We start from the raw sequence: 20,127 nt of genomic DNA, 5'->3' as shown, positions 1-20,127 counted from the left end.
ATTATTATTACTATTACAATTTTTATTGCTGCTAATATAGTTATTGCCATGCAATATATGGCCATGTAGTTCTTTTTTATGCTTTAAGTGTTCTTTCACTCACATATGAATAATATATTTTCCATATTTTATCAACTATTAATAATTCTAGTGGGGAATAGTTTAATAATGACTTGATCTAAATACTCCATAAAGACCAAATGAATTTTTAGGAGTGGGATGAGGGAAAGAATAATTCTCATGAGGAGGGCTAAGAGAAGAGAGAATGCTAATAGGGTAGTGCATCATTTACTGAGATTTCAGAAGGTAATGGCTATCATAGGACAGTGGGAAGGAAAGACATAGAATAATACATGGTACACCTATGCCAAGCAAAGCTTGTAAGCATCTAATAATTAAGCATGTTGTTATATGCTTAAATGTACAATTAGACTTAGCGAAATGTTACCTGTTATTGCTGAAGGGAGAAAAGCTTGTAAAAATTCTTTTATACACTGAAGCCACAGGAAGGAAGTGACTGATGCTTAATTAAGTGATAAGGATGAAGGGAAAACATCTTGAAAAAAATCTTAGAAGTTATAATAGAGTCAAGAGCAGACACAGAATTTACATGGTGTCATGGTCTTGATTATGACTCTGCCTTTGATTTATTTTTTATTTTTATTTTTTAGAGATGGGGTCTCACTGTGTTGCCCAGGCTGGTATCAAACTCCTGATCTCAAGTGATCCTCCCACCTCAGTTCCCTAAAGTGCAGGGATTATAGGTATGAGCCACTGTGCATGGCCTGCCTTTGATTTCTTATACCTCATACAGAAAACTTTGATGAATATAACTTACATTTGTACTCTTGAGACTATTTGCAGAAAATTTTAAACTGCAGAAAGTTTTCTCTGCCGCCCAAAATATTTTCAGGATGATTTTTCTTTTTTCTTTTCTTTTCGAGGCAAGGTCTCACTCTGTCACCCAGGCTGCAGTGCAGTGGTGCATTTATATAGCTCACTGCAGCCTCAACCTCCTGGGCTCAAATGACCCTCCCACTTCGGCCTCTGGAATAGCTGAGACTACAGGTGTGTGCCACCCTGCCTGACTAATTAAATTTTTTTTTTTTTTTTTAAGACAGGGTCTCACTATGTTACCCTGGCTGGGCTTGAACTCTGGGGCTTAAGTGATCCTCCTGCCTTGGCCTCCCAAAGTGCTGGGATTACAGGCATGAGCTACCACACCTGGCCGACAAGTTTTTTTCTTGCTGTAACTTTACACATGTGCAGGAAAATATAAATTGATTTTTACCAGCAGTTGAAGAAAAATATCATTAGTGAAAAAAAACAAAGAAAAAAAAAACTGTTTTCTCCTCCACATCTCATATGGCATACTAAAGCCAAATATGAATTACTGAGATACTCTTGTTATTAGCGTGGCTGAGAGCATACTGTAAATACCTCTCCACTTCATACTCAGCAAAGTTACTCATGCAAAATGAGAAAATAATTAGTAACAGAAGTTGATATAATTGAGGGGGACTTTTAGATTCTTTTTTGGGAATATCAAGATCCACAATGCTGAGGAGATCAAAGACTCTAGTTAACATGCTTGTAGAATAGAATAGGAAATTTGGTGTTGTTCTCAAACCTACCACAACGATCACAACATCCAGACAATTCCAGAAACTCCTGAAATAGTGTAGTTTGTGAATGCGAATTTCCAATATCTCTTCCACCACATAGTAAAGGATAAAGAAACAAAAGATAATCTCACAGGCTGCCAGGAAGAAATCAAAAGTTGTGACATATCGGATCAGCTTTAAAGGCTGAAATTGCCAAGATGGAATCACACCACCTGTTGCTGGGAATTCAACCAATAACCTGCATGTAAATAAGAACAATTAAAACAATAACAACAACAACACATGAATACAGCCAGGAACGGATGTCCATCTGTTCTGTTCATGCATTACAAGGTAATGAAACTGCTATCATGAGTCCCCCAAACTAGCGGCAAAACATTTTTATCATAGCTAATAATTCCATACTTGGAGAATTTTGTGCCATCAAAGGAATAAGACTTCGTGAGGTCTTTCAGTCCCAAAGGAGTACTTCCTGCTCAGTCTTCCCTATACTTTTCTATATTTACGCTGCTCAACATGCCATATACTTTTAATGTAAAAGTAAATCAACACACAAACTTTTCTAGGACTTCTGTTATTATTTTTTTAAGAGATAGGGACTCGCTTTGTTGCCCAGGCTGGAGTGCAGTGTTGCACTCATACCTCACTGATGCCTCAAATTCCAGGGCTCAAGGGATTCTCCTGCCTTAGCCTCTTAGCCTCCTGAGTAGCTGGGACTGTAAGTGTGCAGCACCATGCCCAACTAATTTTTTTTTTTTTTTGGCAGAGACTGAGTCTTGCCCTTTTGCCTAGGTTGGTCTCAAACTCCTGGGCTCAAATGATCCTCCTGCCTGGGCCTTTCAGAGTGCTGGAATTACAGGAGTGAGCCACCATGCCTGGCCCTAGGACTTCTATTAAATTCAAGTCCTTCTACTAGGCAACATGAAGAATATAAAGAAATATAAACCATCCACTCAAAACATGTGTAATCTGGTTGAGAAGTAGGATGTATTTTGTACATATATAAAGATAGGAACTGAGTCATTCATGCATTAGGTAACACCTAAATAGCATCAAATAGTTTGTCCTCCAGGGTAGTTTTCTCTCTTCTTCCCAGAGCGTTATAGTTAATAGGTGGGTACTCAATAGATGTCTGATTGTCTAAAACATACACTATTTTACATCCATACTGATGGCTCTGATCTTTACTGCTTTACCATAACTGGACTGAGGGTTTTTTTCTTGTCAAATGCCCATTTTGTAGGTGTCACACTGAGAAAGCTGGGTGATTCAGTTAACGATACAGACTTCTTTTCTAACTAGAAATAGAATCTCTAGCTGCTTCATTTTGAGACATTTAAAAGCCCTTTAGTCAGCTACTAGCCATCATTATCTCTGCCATTACAGGACAGGTAGCCGCACCTGGCACCTGAGCATCCAGGACACATGCATGAGCAATAATCAAGTAAAAACAGGACTATGGTAAATTAGAACTGGTCAGAGAAGTGTGAAAATTTTCCTTCCTTTTCATTGTCAGTTCTCCTGTTCTTTCTTTCCTATTTGATGTGTTAGAGAGTAGGGGTGAGAATCAAAAACTCAGGAGAGCAACTCTGAAGCCAAGAGCCTTGTATGTGACGCTTCATTGGGAACTCAAAAGGGAAGGAAGTGGCCTTCAAGTGTCAAGTCATTTCTCTGGCCCATTCTGGCCCTGCAGTAGTCAACCACTTCCAGAAACTTAGAAAAACAGTATAGAGAAATGAAGCAGTTGTCTTAACAATGTTCATCCTTAAAGTAAGGGAGGAAGCAGAAGAAATACTCAAGACCTTCTATAAATAGAATTTACTAAAATATCAGAGTTGCCTCTCTGTTTTTATTCTCTTCCTTTTTATTCTTTTCTTTTTATCTGCACTGGAATAATTAGGAAAAACCCAATAATACTGCAATAGATTTTCATTCATTCCTAGTGATAACTACTACTGGACTACTGGTTATTTATTTTCTTTCTTTCTTTCTTTTTTTTTGGCCACTGTGAGCAAGGACAGCTTGAGTATTTCTAATCTGAAAATCTGAAATATAAAATGCTTCAAAATCCCAAACTTTCTGAGCACTGCCATGACAGCACAAGTGGAAAATTCCACACCTGACTTCATGTGACAGGTCATTGTCAACATGCTGGCACACAACAGTTGATTCAACATCCCTAAGGGAAAAATAAAATTTCCTTCAGGCTATGTGCATTAAGTTTCATTTATGAAACATAAATGAATTTTGTGTTTAGACTTGGGTCCCATCCCCAAGATATCTCATTATATATATGCAGACATTCCAAAACCTGAAAAATTTCTTAAATCTCAAACATTCTGGTCTTAAGCATTTTGGATAAGGGATAATCTATAATTGATTTAATGTGGTACTATTTTCTGCAAATGTTGTTAAATACAAGGACTGGGACAATCCAACAAGCCACATAAAGCAGAACTGAACTTAACCTCAAGAATGATGACAAAGACTATTATGAGAATAAACACTTCTTATCTTATGTGTAAATATACATGCAATAATCCATGTTAGTGATGTTTGGGTGTTGCTGACATGCTCACCAGGAAGATTAAAGTGGGTGAACTCTGACTTCCTCTTGCTCTGCTTTTTCTTTCTTTTTAATAGTACCTATTACCTTCTAATATACTATACTATTTATTTGTATTGTTGTTTAATGTTTATTCTCTAGTCTCCTCCTGGTTGGATGCAAGCTCTGCCAAGGTGGGGATCTTTATTTTCTTTGCTGACATGTCCCAAGAGCCAAGAACAATGCCTAGCCCATATTAAGTGTCCAATAAATGTTTGCTGAATAAATGAATGAAGAAGAGTCCCAGACAAGCCAGTGGAATCTTTGTCATTTTCGTTACTATCTCACAGAGAGGTCATCATGGCAACATCCCAGGATCTGTGGAAGGAACTTTATGTGCCTTTGGTAGCCCTGAGCACGAGCAGGTAACCTGGGTATCCTACTGAGCATCCTACAAGCACTCCAGTTACTGTGCTTGTGTGCTAATAGCAGAGGCTCATCTGAGAGTGGGAAACTCCAGGAAATGAGTCAAGATTTGATGGCCGGGGGACTTGGTGATGGAACATGTGGCACTGACCATCCTTATAATGGGTAAAGACAGATGTTAGAAAAACACAATACTTTTTCTGGAAAGGTTCCAGCATTGAGATGAACTTGGACCAGAGTTATGGTTCTTTCCAACTCATAATATTATAGGATCCCAACTCCCTTCCTCAAATATCCTTTATTTCGGTAAGCCTTCAGTTTTTACCCCTCCCTTGCTATCCGTCTGGGTCCTTGGCATCCTCATGTAGCTAACTGCAGGCAAAGGTTTTTCTGGCTAACCCCAGAATAGGATGTATGTACAACTACACAGAAATAGGAGAGATGCATGTCCTCAGTACACACCTGACCACACAGAACAGGTTAATGTTGGCGTTGTACACTGAGAAGTCAATAAAAGTTGCCCTGGTTCCTCGGTCCAGCCAGACATTTTTCTTGAGGCTAGCAACTTGTGCAGCTGTTTCCTCTCTTGTTCTTGACAAATCCAGATAATAGCCAGCTCCACTATAAGTTGCAATGATTCCCCAGTGGCTACTACCATTCAAGTCTTTTTCACTTGTGTAGATCCAACTGATTAAAAACAAAACCAAAAAACAAACAGTTACAATCAGTGGAACACTTGAGGCAATTACAAGGACAGCTGGTTCCTTGTAAAATAAAGTATGTATTAAGGCCTATCAAGCTGGGTAATGTGCCTGACCTGGCAGTTCATGTTTTCTTGGTTAATTCTCACACTGTTATTAGCCTCTTTAGGAATGAGGGCCCTGAGGCTTAGTGAGGTCAATGCAGTCCCAAAGCTTTTGAGGGCATACTCGGGAACAAATGCCACGGCTGTTTGTCCCTAGAGCCTCTGCTCTGCTCTAGAGCCTCTGCTCAGTTTATACGGCTGCCTTCTCTGGGTAACTGTGCTCAGGGACTAGACGACTTGAGGTCCCCAGAGAAAATTACAGCCAAAAGAGGGACAAGTTCATCAAGTGGCATTGTCAGCATTTGGGAATTTCATCCACAAATATTCAGAGGATCTCTTAGAAAACAGATGCTTCTTTAGCACTAATGGGGATATAAAGGTCCTTTCCCTCCCAAATTTATAACAAGTAGGGAAATAAGAGTTATAATTAAACAAGTAAAATACAAGGTGGATAATAATAAGAAGCAAAAGAGTAAAGAAATTAGGCTGGCAGATCAGAGGAAAGCTGTCCTTATTTGGGGATCTGGCAGTGGAGGGATGGATTAGAAAAGGCTTTAAGAAGAAGCTGTGTTGGACCTGAGCCATGAAAGGTGAGTAGGATCTGGACTTGCACAGGTGAATGGTGATATGGGTTGGCTGTGTCCCCAACCAAACTCACCTTGAATTGTAACTCCCACAATTCCCATGTTTTGTTGGAGAAACCCGGTAGGAGGTAATTGAATCATGGGGGCAGGTCTTTCCCATGCTGGTCTCATGATAGTGAGTAAGTCTCACGAGATCTGATGGTTTTATAAGCGGGATTTTCCCTGCACAAGCTCTCTCTCTTTGCCTGCTGCCATCCACGTAAGACGTGACTTGCTCCTCGCCTTCCACCATGATTGTGAGGCCTCCCCAGCCATGTGGAACTGTAAGTCCATTAAACCTCTTTCTTTGGTAAATTGCCCAGTCTCAGGTATGTCTTTATCAGCAGCATGAGACCAGACTAATGCAAATGGGAAGGGCATTTTCAACCGTGAGCCATTGGTCAAGAGAAGAAGTAGTTCAGTTTGGCTCCCATAAGATAAAGAATGGCAGATTGAAAGGTGGTCTGTGGTCAGCTTGTGAAGGGCAAACATGAAGGAGTCTGTGAAGGGAAAGTTCTAAGAGGCACACAACAAGGCTGGTCTGGTGGCAGCAGGGACGACTGGAGTGGGGAGGAACAGAGGGCTCATGTGCAGAAAAGAGTTAACACAGCAGGCCTGAGATGGCCTTTCTTTAGGAAGGCCTGTTTGCAAGGTTGGACTTTGGCTGGCATCTGGGAACTTGACTGATAAACAGCTCCCTGCACCAGTATTCAACTTTCCCTGACCGGTAAGAGAGGCTTGCTGTGCCTGTGCTATTTGTATAAGCAATGTGGCTTACACTTAACACCTGCTTTCCTTCTGAGAGTCGGGAATTTTGGCACACGCTAGTCATAAACCAGTACCAGTACCCAGTGAACACCCCAGGCACTGAGTCTCTAATTAATCTCTCTGATAGACATTTCACACATGTTGCTACAACTCGTTCCTGGAGAAATTCAGCACATCCTATGTGACCTCACTGGGAGAGGGCTCCTGGAAGCCTACACCAGGTTTTCCCCAGATATTGCCATGTGCCTTTTCTTTTGTATCCTTTCACCATAATAAACCTTGGCTGTAAGGATGCTTCTATGCTGAGTCCTTCTAGTGAATCACTGAACCTGGGGGTGGTCTTAGGGACCCCTGACCCAGCTCCCTTAGCAAAGTCTGCAATAACCAAGAGGTAATGAGGCCTGAAGTCACTCAGTGAAGATGGGAAGGGAAAGGAAGGAGTGAGAGAGTGCCGTAACCACAGTGACTGCCAGCAGAACTTGGTAACTGATTTGGAAGTTGGGGCAAGGAGGAAACATGGCTCAAAAATGACTCTGGAGTTTCTTTCAGGGCAATAGGAAGACGGCAGTGCCATGAACAGAACAAAGAGCAGATCTCATAAGAAAACGATGAGTTTAGTTTGGGGCATATTAAATCACAAGAGGTGTGGGACATCCAGGTGGAATAGAGATGTGTCTCGTATCACTAGAATGCAAGCTCTGTGAAGAAAGGACGTTTCTTCTGTTTCCTGCTGCTTTGTTTCTCCAGCATCAAGGGCACTGCTAGAAGAGGGGGGACTTCTAGCAATGGGAACATGCCTGGCACATTGCTGAAGAAATGATGAGTCACCAAATAAAGATGTCAGTGGAAGCCATCTGAATGTCATGGGAAAGAGAGAAAAGAAAGAAAAGATGGAGATACGAATATAGAACCTGGGAATAAGAGAAGTGAGAGAAAGGGGTTTCAGAGTTAAAAGAACCCAAAGTGTAGAGTTCTTCATGGAAGTCAAAAGAATGAGCGGTCAACACTGCCACTTTCTGCAGACAGGATGAAACGGATAAAAACTGAGATTTGTTCAGTGGATTTGCTAACTAGAGGTCCCTAGTAGCTTCCTGGTGAGATGTCAAAAGCAAGAACCTAAGCTTTAAGATGTGAATTGAGGGTAAGGAAATGGAAGTGGCAAATGAAGACTATTCTTCCAAGAAGTTTGGAGTTGAAGGGAAGAAGAAATGGGAGTGACTTGAGAATGTAGAAGAATAAAAGGATAGTTTAGATATGACAGGGAAGGTCCCCTTTGGCAATCCACCCTGGAGTAGAAATCACTCATTCATACATGCATCCAACACATATTTATTAGTATCTTTACATATGAGGCATTGTTCCAGGCTTTGAGAATACAGCAGTTAACAAAATAGAATCCCTGCCCTCAGGAAGCTTGAATACTGATGGGGAGCTGAGAGCGTCGACAAGCCACCCTAACGACGCAATTAATATGGAGGAGGAATTAATATGGAAGAGGTTTAGTAGACGAAACATGGGTTTTGGAGTCAGGCTGCTTAAATCTTGGTTCAGTCACATTTGTTAGCTGTGACACTTTGGGCAAGTGAGCGTCAGTTTCTTCATCTATAAAATGGAGATGATACCTATTTTAGAGTTGTTTTGTGAAGGCAGATGAAATAATGCGTGAAATAACTTATTAAATAATGTCTGGCACAGAGCAGTGGCTGTATAAATTTATCTTATTAGTGATGTGAGATAAATAAAATATTGGAAAGGGTACCACAGATGAAGGCATGCTTATGCTTTGCAGGAACTACAAAAAGGCACATTAGAAAGCAAAATAAAGCTGGGCATGGTGGCATATTCTTACAGTCCCAGCTACTTGGGAGGCTGAGGCTGGAGGACTGCTTGAGCCCAGGAGTTTGAGGCCAGCCTGGGCAACATCAAGAGACTCTATCTGTAATAATTTTTTTTTTTTAAAGAAAGCGAAATCACTATCATAACTTGGATGATAATGTCCTTTGAGACTATTTAGTCCCTTTGTTCTAAAGCTCTGGATTTTTACTAAATTTGTTTTTTGTTTTTTTTTTTTTTGAGGTGGAGTCTTGCTCTGTTGCCCAGGCTGGAGTGCAATGATGAGACCTCAGCTCACTGCAACCCCCACCACTCGGGCTCAAGCAATTCTCCTGCCTCAGCCTCCCGAGTAGCTGTGACTATAGGCACATGTCACCACACCCAGCTAATTTTTGTATTTTTAGTAGAGTCAGGGTTTCACCATGTTGGCTAGGCTGGTCTTGAACTCCTGACCTCAAGTGATCTGTCCGCCTTGGCCTTCCAAAGTGCTGGGATTACAGGCATGAGAAACTGTGCCCAACCTGGATTTTTACTAAATTTGTTTCTTATGGGTTCTGGTATTAAATAGAGTATACACTGGAAGGTACAAGAAGAATATACTAATTGAAAAGGTGATTGCCCATTGTATAGTAACAAATGTGGATTCTGGGCAACTCAGTTTCCAAGAAAAGAACCTAGATGAACCGACAGAATTAGCTGAGCAAAGCTTAGAAGATCACTCTGACCAGTGACGTACCCAGGGACAGCAACCGCAAAGGCCCACCCTGAAACGGCCTTGGAGGTCTTCTTGTTTCTTTATAATAACTACAATAGTTCTAAAATAGTAAGTGACCTCCCTTAATACACAAGATGTTTGAAGTAGGGGTACCAAAGTGTACAAAAAGCCCCTGTAAATATGCACGTGTACAAATATATACCTAAAATCTCAAACATTTGAATAAAATGGGCTTTAAACCTAACAAAAAAATTGCCTCACAAGCTTACACATTAAATAACTCCATTCTGAACAAAAACCTGTTTGCAAGACCTATAAAAAGAGTTCCTGAACCAGAAAACTTGCTGTTAAATAACTTAGTGGATGATGTTACTGGACCTGTAAAAACAGGGCCCAGGGCATCTTAAATGAAATTTTCAAAGGCTCAGATAATTAATTTTTGGGGGGTTATATGGTCAACGATTTAGTCTTCTGAAAAATATGCATGTAGAAACTAAAAGAAGGCTAAGAAGTAGTGAAAACTTAAGAAGTCAAAGGTCAAGTTGGCCAAGGTTTAAATATAAGCACTGAAGAGTCACTGAACTTATTTTTGCCTTGGTGAAGGTGTCAGGGAATGAATGAATGAATGGTGGGAGTTCAGAGAATAAATGAGTGAATATCACCGAGTGGCAATGAGTTAGAGACACTTACGCGGTTCCATTTCGGGGCCCAAAGGGAGCCCTATCTTCACTACTGACAGAGTAGACATCATAGCACTCTTTAATTTCATCTCTCAAGTCCTGGGGGATAGAGCAGGATCCATTTCTGACTCGGAGTTGCCGTATTCGTGGAACCCCTAACAGCAGGTTCTCATAGAAGATGAAACTTCGGTTGTCAGCTTCAGTCTGGTTGCTGGGCTGCATCTTCCAGTACAGCCCATCCAATAAGGAGCCTTCTGTGAACTGAAAGCAAAGGAAACATCTTTGAAAAAGTTCCAAGCTCAGCCGCTGTCTTGCCCCTGCCTGCAACGTTTGCATAACCAAGCATTCGGCAACTCTATGAAAATAGTAGAGTGATAAGAATGAGTTTTGTTGTCAGAGAGATTTGGGATAGCATCTTGCCCCATCATTTGTTAGCTATGAGGCCTTGAGCAAGGTCCTCTGAACCAAGGTTCTTGCATCTGGAAAACCCATCTTTTGCATAGTTACTGCACCTGGCACAGAGTGGGTACTTAATACATGGCAGCTCTGATTTTTGTTCTTGGACTAAAGGTGGGGTCATGATTAACTCCACTTTCCCTTATTAAAATAATGTCCCACACAATCATGGTTCTAAACTTTGTTTAGAGAAAAGGCTACAGTTTTTATTACCAGCCTGGCATCTGATAGACCTTTCACCTGTCTGGACTATTTTGCTGTATGGTGAACTCTCCAATTCCTCCTCGTCCCTTTAGTGATTGGCATTTATAATCATGGAATGTGTATACAAAAGTCTCTTGTTAGTTTGTACAACTAGCTATGCCTGTAGGGAAGACAGATCTATTTCTCAGTGTGCTATCCTTGTCAGATGATCAACAGATAGACTGATTTGCCCCACTCAGATGGTGAAAGATTCATATTATACAAGTGTGGTTCTGGATGCCAAGTACTTTTATATATGAATAGTTTCCTGTGACCCAGTTGTCTCTATCCTTAAAATCAACAGCTCTGACCCCAGGGTGTAGTAAGAATTTTAGAAACTATCTCCCCAAGGAGAAATAATAATTTCCTCTTCAATTTCCCTTCCAATTTTCTTAGATTCCAAGCCCCATATCCCTCAGATCAGTTTAATATTTTTCCTGTGGTATCACTCATTGGTATACTGTTAACTATGTTGGAATTTGTGACAACTTGGGAAGGGGCTGGATTGGGTTGAGCTTCACAACAGCAGACCTTTTTTGTTTGTTTTTGGGTTTTTTTTTGGGGGGGGGATTTTTTTTGAGAAAGGGTCTCACTCTGTTGCCCTGGCTGGAATGCAGTAGCATGGTCATGGCTCACTGCAGCCTTGACCTCAAGCAATCGCTCAAGTGATTCTCCCACCTCAGCCTCCTGAGTAGCTGGGACTACAGGTGTGTGCCACCACACCCTGCTAATTCTTTAACTTTTTTGGAGAGACAAAGTCATACTATGTTGTGCCCAGCTGGTTTCAAAATCCTGGGCTAAAGCAATCCTCCTGCCTTGGCCTCCCAAAGTGCTGGGATTACAGGCGTGAGCCACCAAGCCCCACCAACAGCAGACCTTTGAAAGAATGTGCTTACTTTGTATCAAGCACTGTTCTAAGAGCTGGGGATACATGCCATCATCAACAAAGAGAAAAAACACAAAAGGCGAAGCAAGACAGAAGAACCACACTGCCCTTCATTGGCCTTACATTCTAGGAGATTCTCAGTAAATATTTATTGAATCTTGACTCATGGAATGAATTACAAACTAGGATGAAGTAGCTGTCAGGCTAGAAAAAAATCAATTGTTCTTGTTCCCTAGCCATGTGACCATACGCATTTAAGCATCCTGAATCTCATTTTCCTCATTAACAAACTAGAGCATACTCTTAGTACTTACCTTATAGAGTTAGACTATAGAAATTAAATAAGGTAAGATATGAAACACTCAGCACAGTGCAAGGCACAGGCAAAGTTCTCAATGTTAGTTTACCCCCTTTGAGAGTAGGAACAGTAACTTCTAACAACTCACCATAACTCACGTCTCACACAGTGTTAAATGCAAAGCAGGTCCTGTCGATACTCATGCATTGAAATGATGAAGCCAAATGAACAATTTTCTGTGATAGAGAGGTACTTTCAAAGTTATTTGCAAATACCTTCCAGAAGTCTTCCATGGAAGACAGAGTTTTAAAGTTAGTTTTCTCCGTTTTGGACACGGGGGTGTCTAGGAAGAGCTGTGACATCATCCGGGTGTAGTAGTACACATTGGAGCTCATCATGCCGTAGGTCACTGGAACACAGAAAGATTCAAATGAACGCCCCAAGGGAACTGGCACACATTCACACACCAGCAGCCTTCACAAAGGGATTGTTCCTGTGGATAAACATTTTGGACAAATATCCACACAAGGTCTTCTCTCACCCTTGCCTTCCTTTCCCCTATCATTCTTCTAGGATATCTCTCTATATCTCTGGCTTATAAAAGAAATATGTAATATTAATATTGGCTTATGTGAAACAAAATTGGCTTACTATTGAGTATCAATGTAAGATCAGGAACGTTTACTTGATATTTAGGACTACCAACATGCCTAGTCGATTTCATCTTCCACCACCTCTCGGCTCAGATCCTCCCTGCCAGTGAGGCTGATCTGCACAGGCCCCAACACAGCTATATGCTGGGCTCCCCACCCTCCTGCTGTGCACACCGGCCTACTCTCCCTGCAACAACATGGGCAAGCCATTGTTTGTTTCCTCCAGATCAATTCTCCATTCTTCTCTGCCCTGTTCTGTGCCCTGAGGCTAATCTTTATGAACTGTACCACCTGGAATCCTTTGCCCTTTGGGGATACCAAGGTCAGAGTTTGTTACCCCACCCCTATTCTCCATTCCCTCACCACCTGGATGCAATTTGGCAGTGGAGACTCTAACCTTGGCCATGGCTGCTGAGGGAATCCCTTTTCTCACAACCACACTGGGTTCACACTGTGCCACTCCCTCCCCCAATCCCCTAAAGCCTGGAGGTGGTAACTTTTTGAGTGCATCACTTCCCCTTGTTGGTTCTCTTAACCCCACCACCACATCTCTGTAAATAGTCCCTTCGTTAAACTTCCCTTAATCACCACTTGAGTTCATCATCTCCTTCTTCCAGGATACTGATTGACACAGACATATCTGCTCCCCACCTACCAATCATATCTTGAATGGAACCCTGTAACTCGAACTACATCCTTGCCATGGACATTTACTGATAATATTGAATGGTCTTGGAAGGAGGCGGGAAGATCCTTTGCAAGCTTAGTAGACCAAAGGAGATCAGGGTCTGATTCCTGGCCACGCTCCTTACTTGCTATGTGACCTGTGCAAGTTGCTTAAACTTTCTGAGCTTCAGTTTCCTCTTCAGTAAGATGGGGATAACCAAATATCCCACGGATTTTTTGGTGCCTAAATAAAAATAATAACTAAAATTTATCTAGTACAGTGGCTGACACTTAACAAATGTTCAATAATGGTGGCTCTTCCTCCTTAATTGGATTGCTATAATGCATTTATTATAAATTTCAGCACTTTACCAAGTACTGTCTCATTCTGGACTTTAATGATTGCAGGTATAATATAATTCCTATAATTAGCTGATAAAAAGTTTCAAGGGGAAGGAAACATGTTCTACACATTTTTTAAACCACAGTTCTGAATATCCATGATTAATACTTACCTGAACCTATAATAAATTTCAGGGATCATATTCAAACCTATAGAAATTATTTTGGGATTAAGTACTATTTAGTAAATCTCTCCTTCATGCAGCCCTCTTCCCCACTCTGCCTTTTGTTTGTTTGTTTGTTTTTTGAGACGGAGTTTCACTGTTGTTGCCCAGTCTGGAGTGCAATGGAGTGATCTCGGCTCACTGCAACCTCCACCTCCCAGGTTCAAGCGATTCTCCCACTTCAGCCTCCCAAGTAGCTGAGATTACAGGCATGTGCTACCACGTCCAGCTGATTTTTTATTTTTAGTAGAGACAGGGTTTCACCATGTTGGTCAGGTTGGTCTTGAACTCCAGACCTCAGGTGATACACCCACCTCAGCCTACCAAAGTGCTGGGATTACAGGTGTGAACCACCACACCTGGCCCCTCTTTCCCTTTCAAGCATCATAGGAAATTAAGATTATTTAAGGAGAAGGGTAGGTAATAATGATCCAAACACGAGTGTGTTTGGGAGTTCATCTCAAGCAATCAATTACAGAGTAAATACACATAATACACACAACTTGTATACTGTATCTAGAGATGTATGAATAATTTCCAGGCCCCCTGGTTTGGCTCTCTCACCTGTCATCTTACAACCTAATGTAATTAGGACAAGAACAGTCCTCTTCAGGTGTTATATGACTTACTACCTCTCAGAACTGTCTTGGGGCAGAGTTAAGAGTTTAGAATTCGAATCCATTCATATTTATGGAACAAGGTATTGGGCATGAAGATGAACAAGACGTGATCTCTGCACTCAACAAGAGGAGTTCATAGTGTCCCCAGGGAGAGTGCTGCCTAGCCAACTCCCACGAAGGATGCAAAGGATGGACATGAGTACACTGTCCTCTGCAAAGGCCGTCTGTAAGTCTATAGCCAATCGAGGACAGAAAGAAACATGACACAAGAGCAAGCAGTGAAGGCTGCTCAGAGCCAACCAAATGATTAAGCTGATTATTTTCAGTTAACTTGGAATTGGAATGTACTTTGCATTGACTGATTAATATAGACTGTTGTGGAGTTTTTAACCTGTGGGTTTACTGTGGTTGTTGCTGTTAAAAAGGAATTTTGATAAATTATTTATATATTTTTATTTATAAATATGGTATAACTATATATAAGTATGTAAATTGAAATTTTATCTCTTTATTTTCCTAGAGCACTCATAATCCAGTATTGATTTTTGCTTTTGAAATTCTCAAGATCTGTATTGGCTTTAATAGCTTCACCAAGGGCAAGCAACAGATTCCCTTGGTTATGCAGCACCATCTGCTGGACAGACAGGTAAATAATGCCTTCCAGCTTTGAAGGGATGATTATTGTAACTTTTTTTTTTTTTGAGATAAGGTCTGGCTCTATGGCCAAGGCTGGAGTGCAGTGGCACCATCTCAGCTCACCGCAGCCTCAATCTCATGTGCTCATGTGATCCTCCCACCTCAGCTTCCCGAGTACCTGGGACTACAGGCATGCATCACCATGGCCAACTAATTTTCAAATTTTTTGTAGGAACGGGGTTTCGCCATGCTGCCCAGGCTGGTCTCAAACTTGTGAGCTCAAGTGATCCTCCCTGCTCGGCCTCCCAAAGTGCTGGGATTACGGTCGTGAGCCACCGCGCCCAGTCTGTAACAGATATTTAATCAGCAAACATTAACTCAGTCCTTCTCCTGTGCCAGGTCCCAGGAAAGTCCATGGCACACCTGAATGACAGCTCTACAAACTCTGGTGGTCAGCTACACCATGAGCTCATGCAGGTGGCAGCTAAAAGACTCCTGAATTTGGAGTCATAATGATTTGGTTTTGAGTTTCTGCTTGCCTCCATCCTGAACATCTGCCTCTCTCTGTTCATGATTGTGGGTCTTGCATCTTGAGATCCTGGACAACTATTTAACTCCTCTAAGCCTGATTTTGGAATCTAGACAATGAGAATAATACTAAGGGCTTTTGTAAACTCAAATGGGGAAATATATGTGAAGACATCTGCACACTGTAAAATGCAATGGAAATATAAAACTGTTAACATCACTTCTCCTTTAAGTCCCTGAAAGGAAAACTGGAGAAAGCCCACTTGGAAGGTAGCATTCACTCTCTAAATGAAATGAATTGTGAAGAAAAACTTACTGCATGAAATAGATAACCTTAAATGAGGACCAGAAAGGAGACAAGAGTATTAAAAAATATATAAACAACACATACATCTGTACATATGTACACATCTTTCTTCTGCTATTTAATCCTTGTCTTAACCAGTGAATTTCCATTTTCCATAAAATAAACTAGAACAAAATACAGTAAACCACAGTATCGGCCAAAGTGCTGGGCTCAAACGATCTGCCCACCTCGGCCTCCCAAAGTGCTGAGATTACAGGTGTGAGCCATTGTGCCTGGCCGATACTGGTGCCTTAACAACCACCAACCTGCCTTAAAAACATGGTCTATCATTTCAAAATAGCAACAAATACTATTTTATTCTTAATAATGTTGAAAAATATAGGTTCAAATATTGAAAACAAATAAAGGGTATTGTAGAATAGTATATATTACATAAATTCCAAATCACTAGGATAAAAGAAAGCAAAGAAAAAATTTCCAGTCTAACAAAAGAATAGAAATGGAAAATAACAGGAAAATATAAAAGAGAGGAAAATACTAAATAATAGAAATTTGACAAAAAAGCATGAACTGTGAATGGTTTAGACTCTTACTAAATCACAAAGCTTTAAATCTTGGTTAAAAAATAAAAACGCATCTCTAGAATTGTTAAGAAAACCACTCAAAGCTAAAATTATCAGGAACAAAATATTTTTTAAAAGGTTTTAAGTGGTATTATAATCCTCTGACAGAGGACATTATAAGGTGAATACTCAGTTTGATAAAAAAGTTATTTTACATTGGTAAATTATACTATACGTGATGATTCGACTGTAATGAATTCTTATGTATTGAATAACAGAACATCAAAATATATAGAGCAATACCTGTTAGTAATAAAAGAATTACCAAAACTACAATTACAGTTGGAAACTTAAAACCCTGTATCTTTCAATCTTTGACAGAGAAAGTAGACAAAAATTACCTAGGAATATTAAGGGTTTGAATTAAATATATGACTTGACATAGATATATATATCTGTTAAGAAATTAAATTTTTTCCCTCTCTTAATAACCCTTGGGCCAAAGAAGAAATCAGAACTGCCATAAAAATATAACTGTACTAGATATAAAGACAGTAGAACCAAGATGCCTTGGCCACAGTATTCCAGGTAATCTGCCACAAGATGAAGCCATCACTTTGCACAGGAAAACTAACTGTTTTGCTAGCTGTATAACTTATGGTATCCTCACAGGGATGCAGTAGAAATAAAATACAAACAAACATTTGAAGGGACTCTATAAATTAAAAGTGCTATACAAGATGATCCTTGACTTATAGTGGAGTTACATCCTGATAAACCCATTGTAAATTGAAAATATCGTAAGTTGAAAATGCATTTAATATACCTAACCTACTGAATGAGCAACACAGCTTAGCCTGGCCTACCTTACACATGTTTAGAATACTTACATTAGGCTAGTTGGGCAAAACCATCTGGCAATACAATACACTGTAGAGTATTGGTCGCTTACCCTCATAATCACATGGCTGACTGGGATCTGTGGCTCTATCTTTAGAGTATGGTAGCCTGGAAAAAGACCAAAATTCAAAATTGAAAGTGTGGTTTCTATAGAATATTTATCACTTTCACATCACCATGAAGTTGAAAAATCATAAATCGAACCATCATAAGTTGGGGACCATCAGTATATAAATGCAAAGCCCTATACCCAAATCAAGGAATTATTAGGCTTGAACTGATTAAGTGGACATACTACAGGAAATTCTGTGTGTTAGTAAATGAGAATTCCTAGTGAACAAGAAATGGAAACAGGCCATGTTGTCAACATTTCGTGAGACTCTCCAGGTGTCGGCACTGAGAGGTGCACAGCTGCATCCCATCCCTGCAAGGGCGGTGAACGCATGAGCTGGTCTGGTCTGACAACCCTGTGTGAAGAGGTGGGCCCGAATGGCAGCACAACTCGAAGGAGGGGGCCGGTTCGGGTGGGCACCACTAAGCTTCTCCCTGGATCTGGCCCTTGAGTTGATTTTGAAGGATGAGGAGGAATTAGAATGACAGAAAGGACAGTGTACGCTGAGGCTTTTTGAGATCACGAGTGGTTGGATGTGGTTGAAGAACCAGATATTTATAGGGAATGGCAGTTCTGAAGAAGTAAAGATCGTTTAAGTAAAATGCCAGCCTATTATCTAAAGATTTTAAAGTTTATCTTGACGTTGAGATAGCATGTTAAATGGAAGAGTGATCCCAGCACTTTGGGAGGATGTTGCAGCAGGATCGCTTGAGCCCAAGAGTTCAAGAACAGCCTGGGCAGCAAAATGAGACCTCATTTCTACAACATATAAAATTAGCTGGGTGGTAGGTGCCTGTGGTCCCAACTACATGGGAGGCTGAGGCAGGAGGATCTCTTGAGCCCCCAAGCTGCAGTGAGCTGTGTTCATGCCACTGCACCCCAGCCTGGGTGACAGAATGAGACCCTGTCTCAAATAAATACATAAATAAATAAATGGAAGACTGACTTGTATTTATCTGGTTCCAGAAACAGCAGCGCTTGGAAATTCTAAAAAGTCCAGACACAGGGAGAGTAGCCTCCATCTAATCTGTGGTTCATATTTCGAGGCCTCTTAAAGGAATCTTGTCACTTTCATACTTAAACCATGGGGTGTCCTACTGTAAATCCCTCACCAAGGCCCACCAAAACTACAGGTCTGGCCCCTGGTCACCTTTCCATCTTCATTTGATGATCTGCTCTCCAGGAACTGGCTTCACTTGGCTTCTAAGTGATTCTGGAATGATCTGAGTGTTTTCCTGCCTCAGAGCCTTCATTCATACAATTCTCTCTTCGTCTGACTCGTTTTCATTCTTGCTTCAGGCTTCAGAGAGGCCTTCCTTGAGGGAAATCCTTTTCGCCAATCATCTCCTTTCATATCACTTATCACATTCAAGGTCAGGGCCTAAATCTGTTTTTAATTATATTACTGACCAACTTAAGGAAAGAATAAGTCAGGAAATAGATGATTAGGATTAAAATAGGGACAAGAGCGATATAGGAAAGAAGACAAGATTAGAGAGCCTCTGATGAGGCAGAATGATCACAGAAGACTGGGAAGGGAAAGCATCTAGGATGACACCCAGTGTTCAGGTGAACTAGAGAGCATGGCTGGATAGATGGGTGGGAGATGAGTTCAGGCTGGGGCATGTTACCAATGAGAGAGGCCTGTGAGAGATCCCATTGTAGATGTCCAGCAGAAGCTGGTACTAGGTCCAGAGCTCATGAGTGGGACGTGGAGTCACTGGCACGTGAGTACTTGAAGCATTATTTGTGGAAAAGATGACCTAAAGAACGTCACAGGCCCAATCAGAGAAGACACTGTGTAAACATGCTTCAGAAAGAAGAAAGCGAAGCAAGTGAACACAGCAAGGAGCAACACAGGAAGAGAGGGAGTTATCAAAGAGAAAGAGGGAAGTCCTAGAATGCCAAATGCCACTGGACCAAATGCCGGGAAGAGGCTGAAAAGAGCCATCCCCCGTGACCTTGGTGAGGGCTTTTTAGGAGGCAGAAGTGAGACTGCAGAATCAATAAGAGAGTTTGTGAAATACAGTCACTAAAACCCCCAAATCTTTTAATCCAGGTTTGGTCAACATTTCAAAGAAAATAGTAAGTAACAATTTTAAAATTGTGAGGAAAATCTTTAAGGGGTAAAGGCTGTTGACACAAGTGCTTTTGAGAATGGTAGTATTGGCTAGTATTATTTTGTTTTAAAAGTGAGAGAAAGATGTATAATATTTATATACAGACAATCTTGGATATATGATGGTTCAACTCACTGATTTTTTGACTTTAAAATGGTGCAAAAGTGATAAGCATTCAGTAGAAACTGTACTTAGAATTTTGAATTTTGATCTTTTCCTAGGCTAGTGATAGGCAGTTTGATGCCCTTGCAATGCTGGGCAGTGGCAGTAAGCTCAGCCACGCAATAGCAAGGGTAAACAACCAATACTCTACAGTGTACTGTGTTGCCAGCATTTTTGGATATTGTGTCTTGTGTTTTCACAACCCATTTTGGTCACATTTAAAGTACATTTATACATCTTCTATTTCTTGTCATTTTAAAATTGAGTTTTTGTCCAGTCAATTTATCAGAAAGGGCGAGGAGCCCTCCAGCCATAGTTGAAGGCTTAATAGTTACTTCTCATGGATTGCAACATGTGATATTACGACTGAAACTGTTTGTGGTGAAAAGAT

The 20,127-nt window shown here is 40.8% G+C and overlaps 1 protein-coding gene across 2 annotated transcripts in view; it reads right to left on the bottom strand.

Moving 5' to 3' along the window:
* Positions 1-20,127, bottom strand: part of PKD2 (polycystin 2, transient receptor potential cation channel) — a 70,012-nt gene that overhangs the window by 29,184 nt on the left and 20,701 nt on the right. For both annotated transcript variants that reach the window (XM_004039107.5, XM_055384628.2), the window contains 4 exons: positions 12,179-12,312; positions 10,031-10,281; positions 5,059-5,283; positions 1,635-1,863 (listed from right to left, as the gene is read on the bottom strand). In XM_004039107.5, the coding sequence (XP_004039155.4) occupies positions 1,635-1,863; positions 5,059-5,283; positions 10,031-10,281; positions 12,179-12,312 (839 nt within the window). The remainder of the gene's footprint in view (positions 1-1,634; positions 1,864-5,058; positions 5,284-10,030; positions 10,282-12,178; positions 12,313-20,127) is intronic.

This window comes from Gorilla gorilla, chromosome 3, assembly GCF_029281585.2.
Source record: "Gorilla gorilla gorilla isolate KB3781 chromosome 3, NHGRI_mGorGor1-v2.1_pri, whole genome shotgun sequence".
Classification (NCBI taxonomy): Eukaryota; Metazoa; Chordata; class Mammalia; order Primates; family Hominidae; genus Gorilla; species Gorilla gorilla.
The sequence above is the reverse complement of the archived record's forward strand: the minus strand, read 5'-3'. Positions and strand labels throughout refer to the sequence as shown.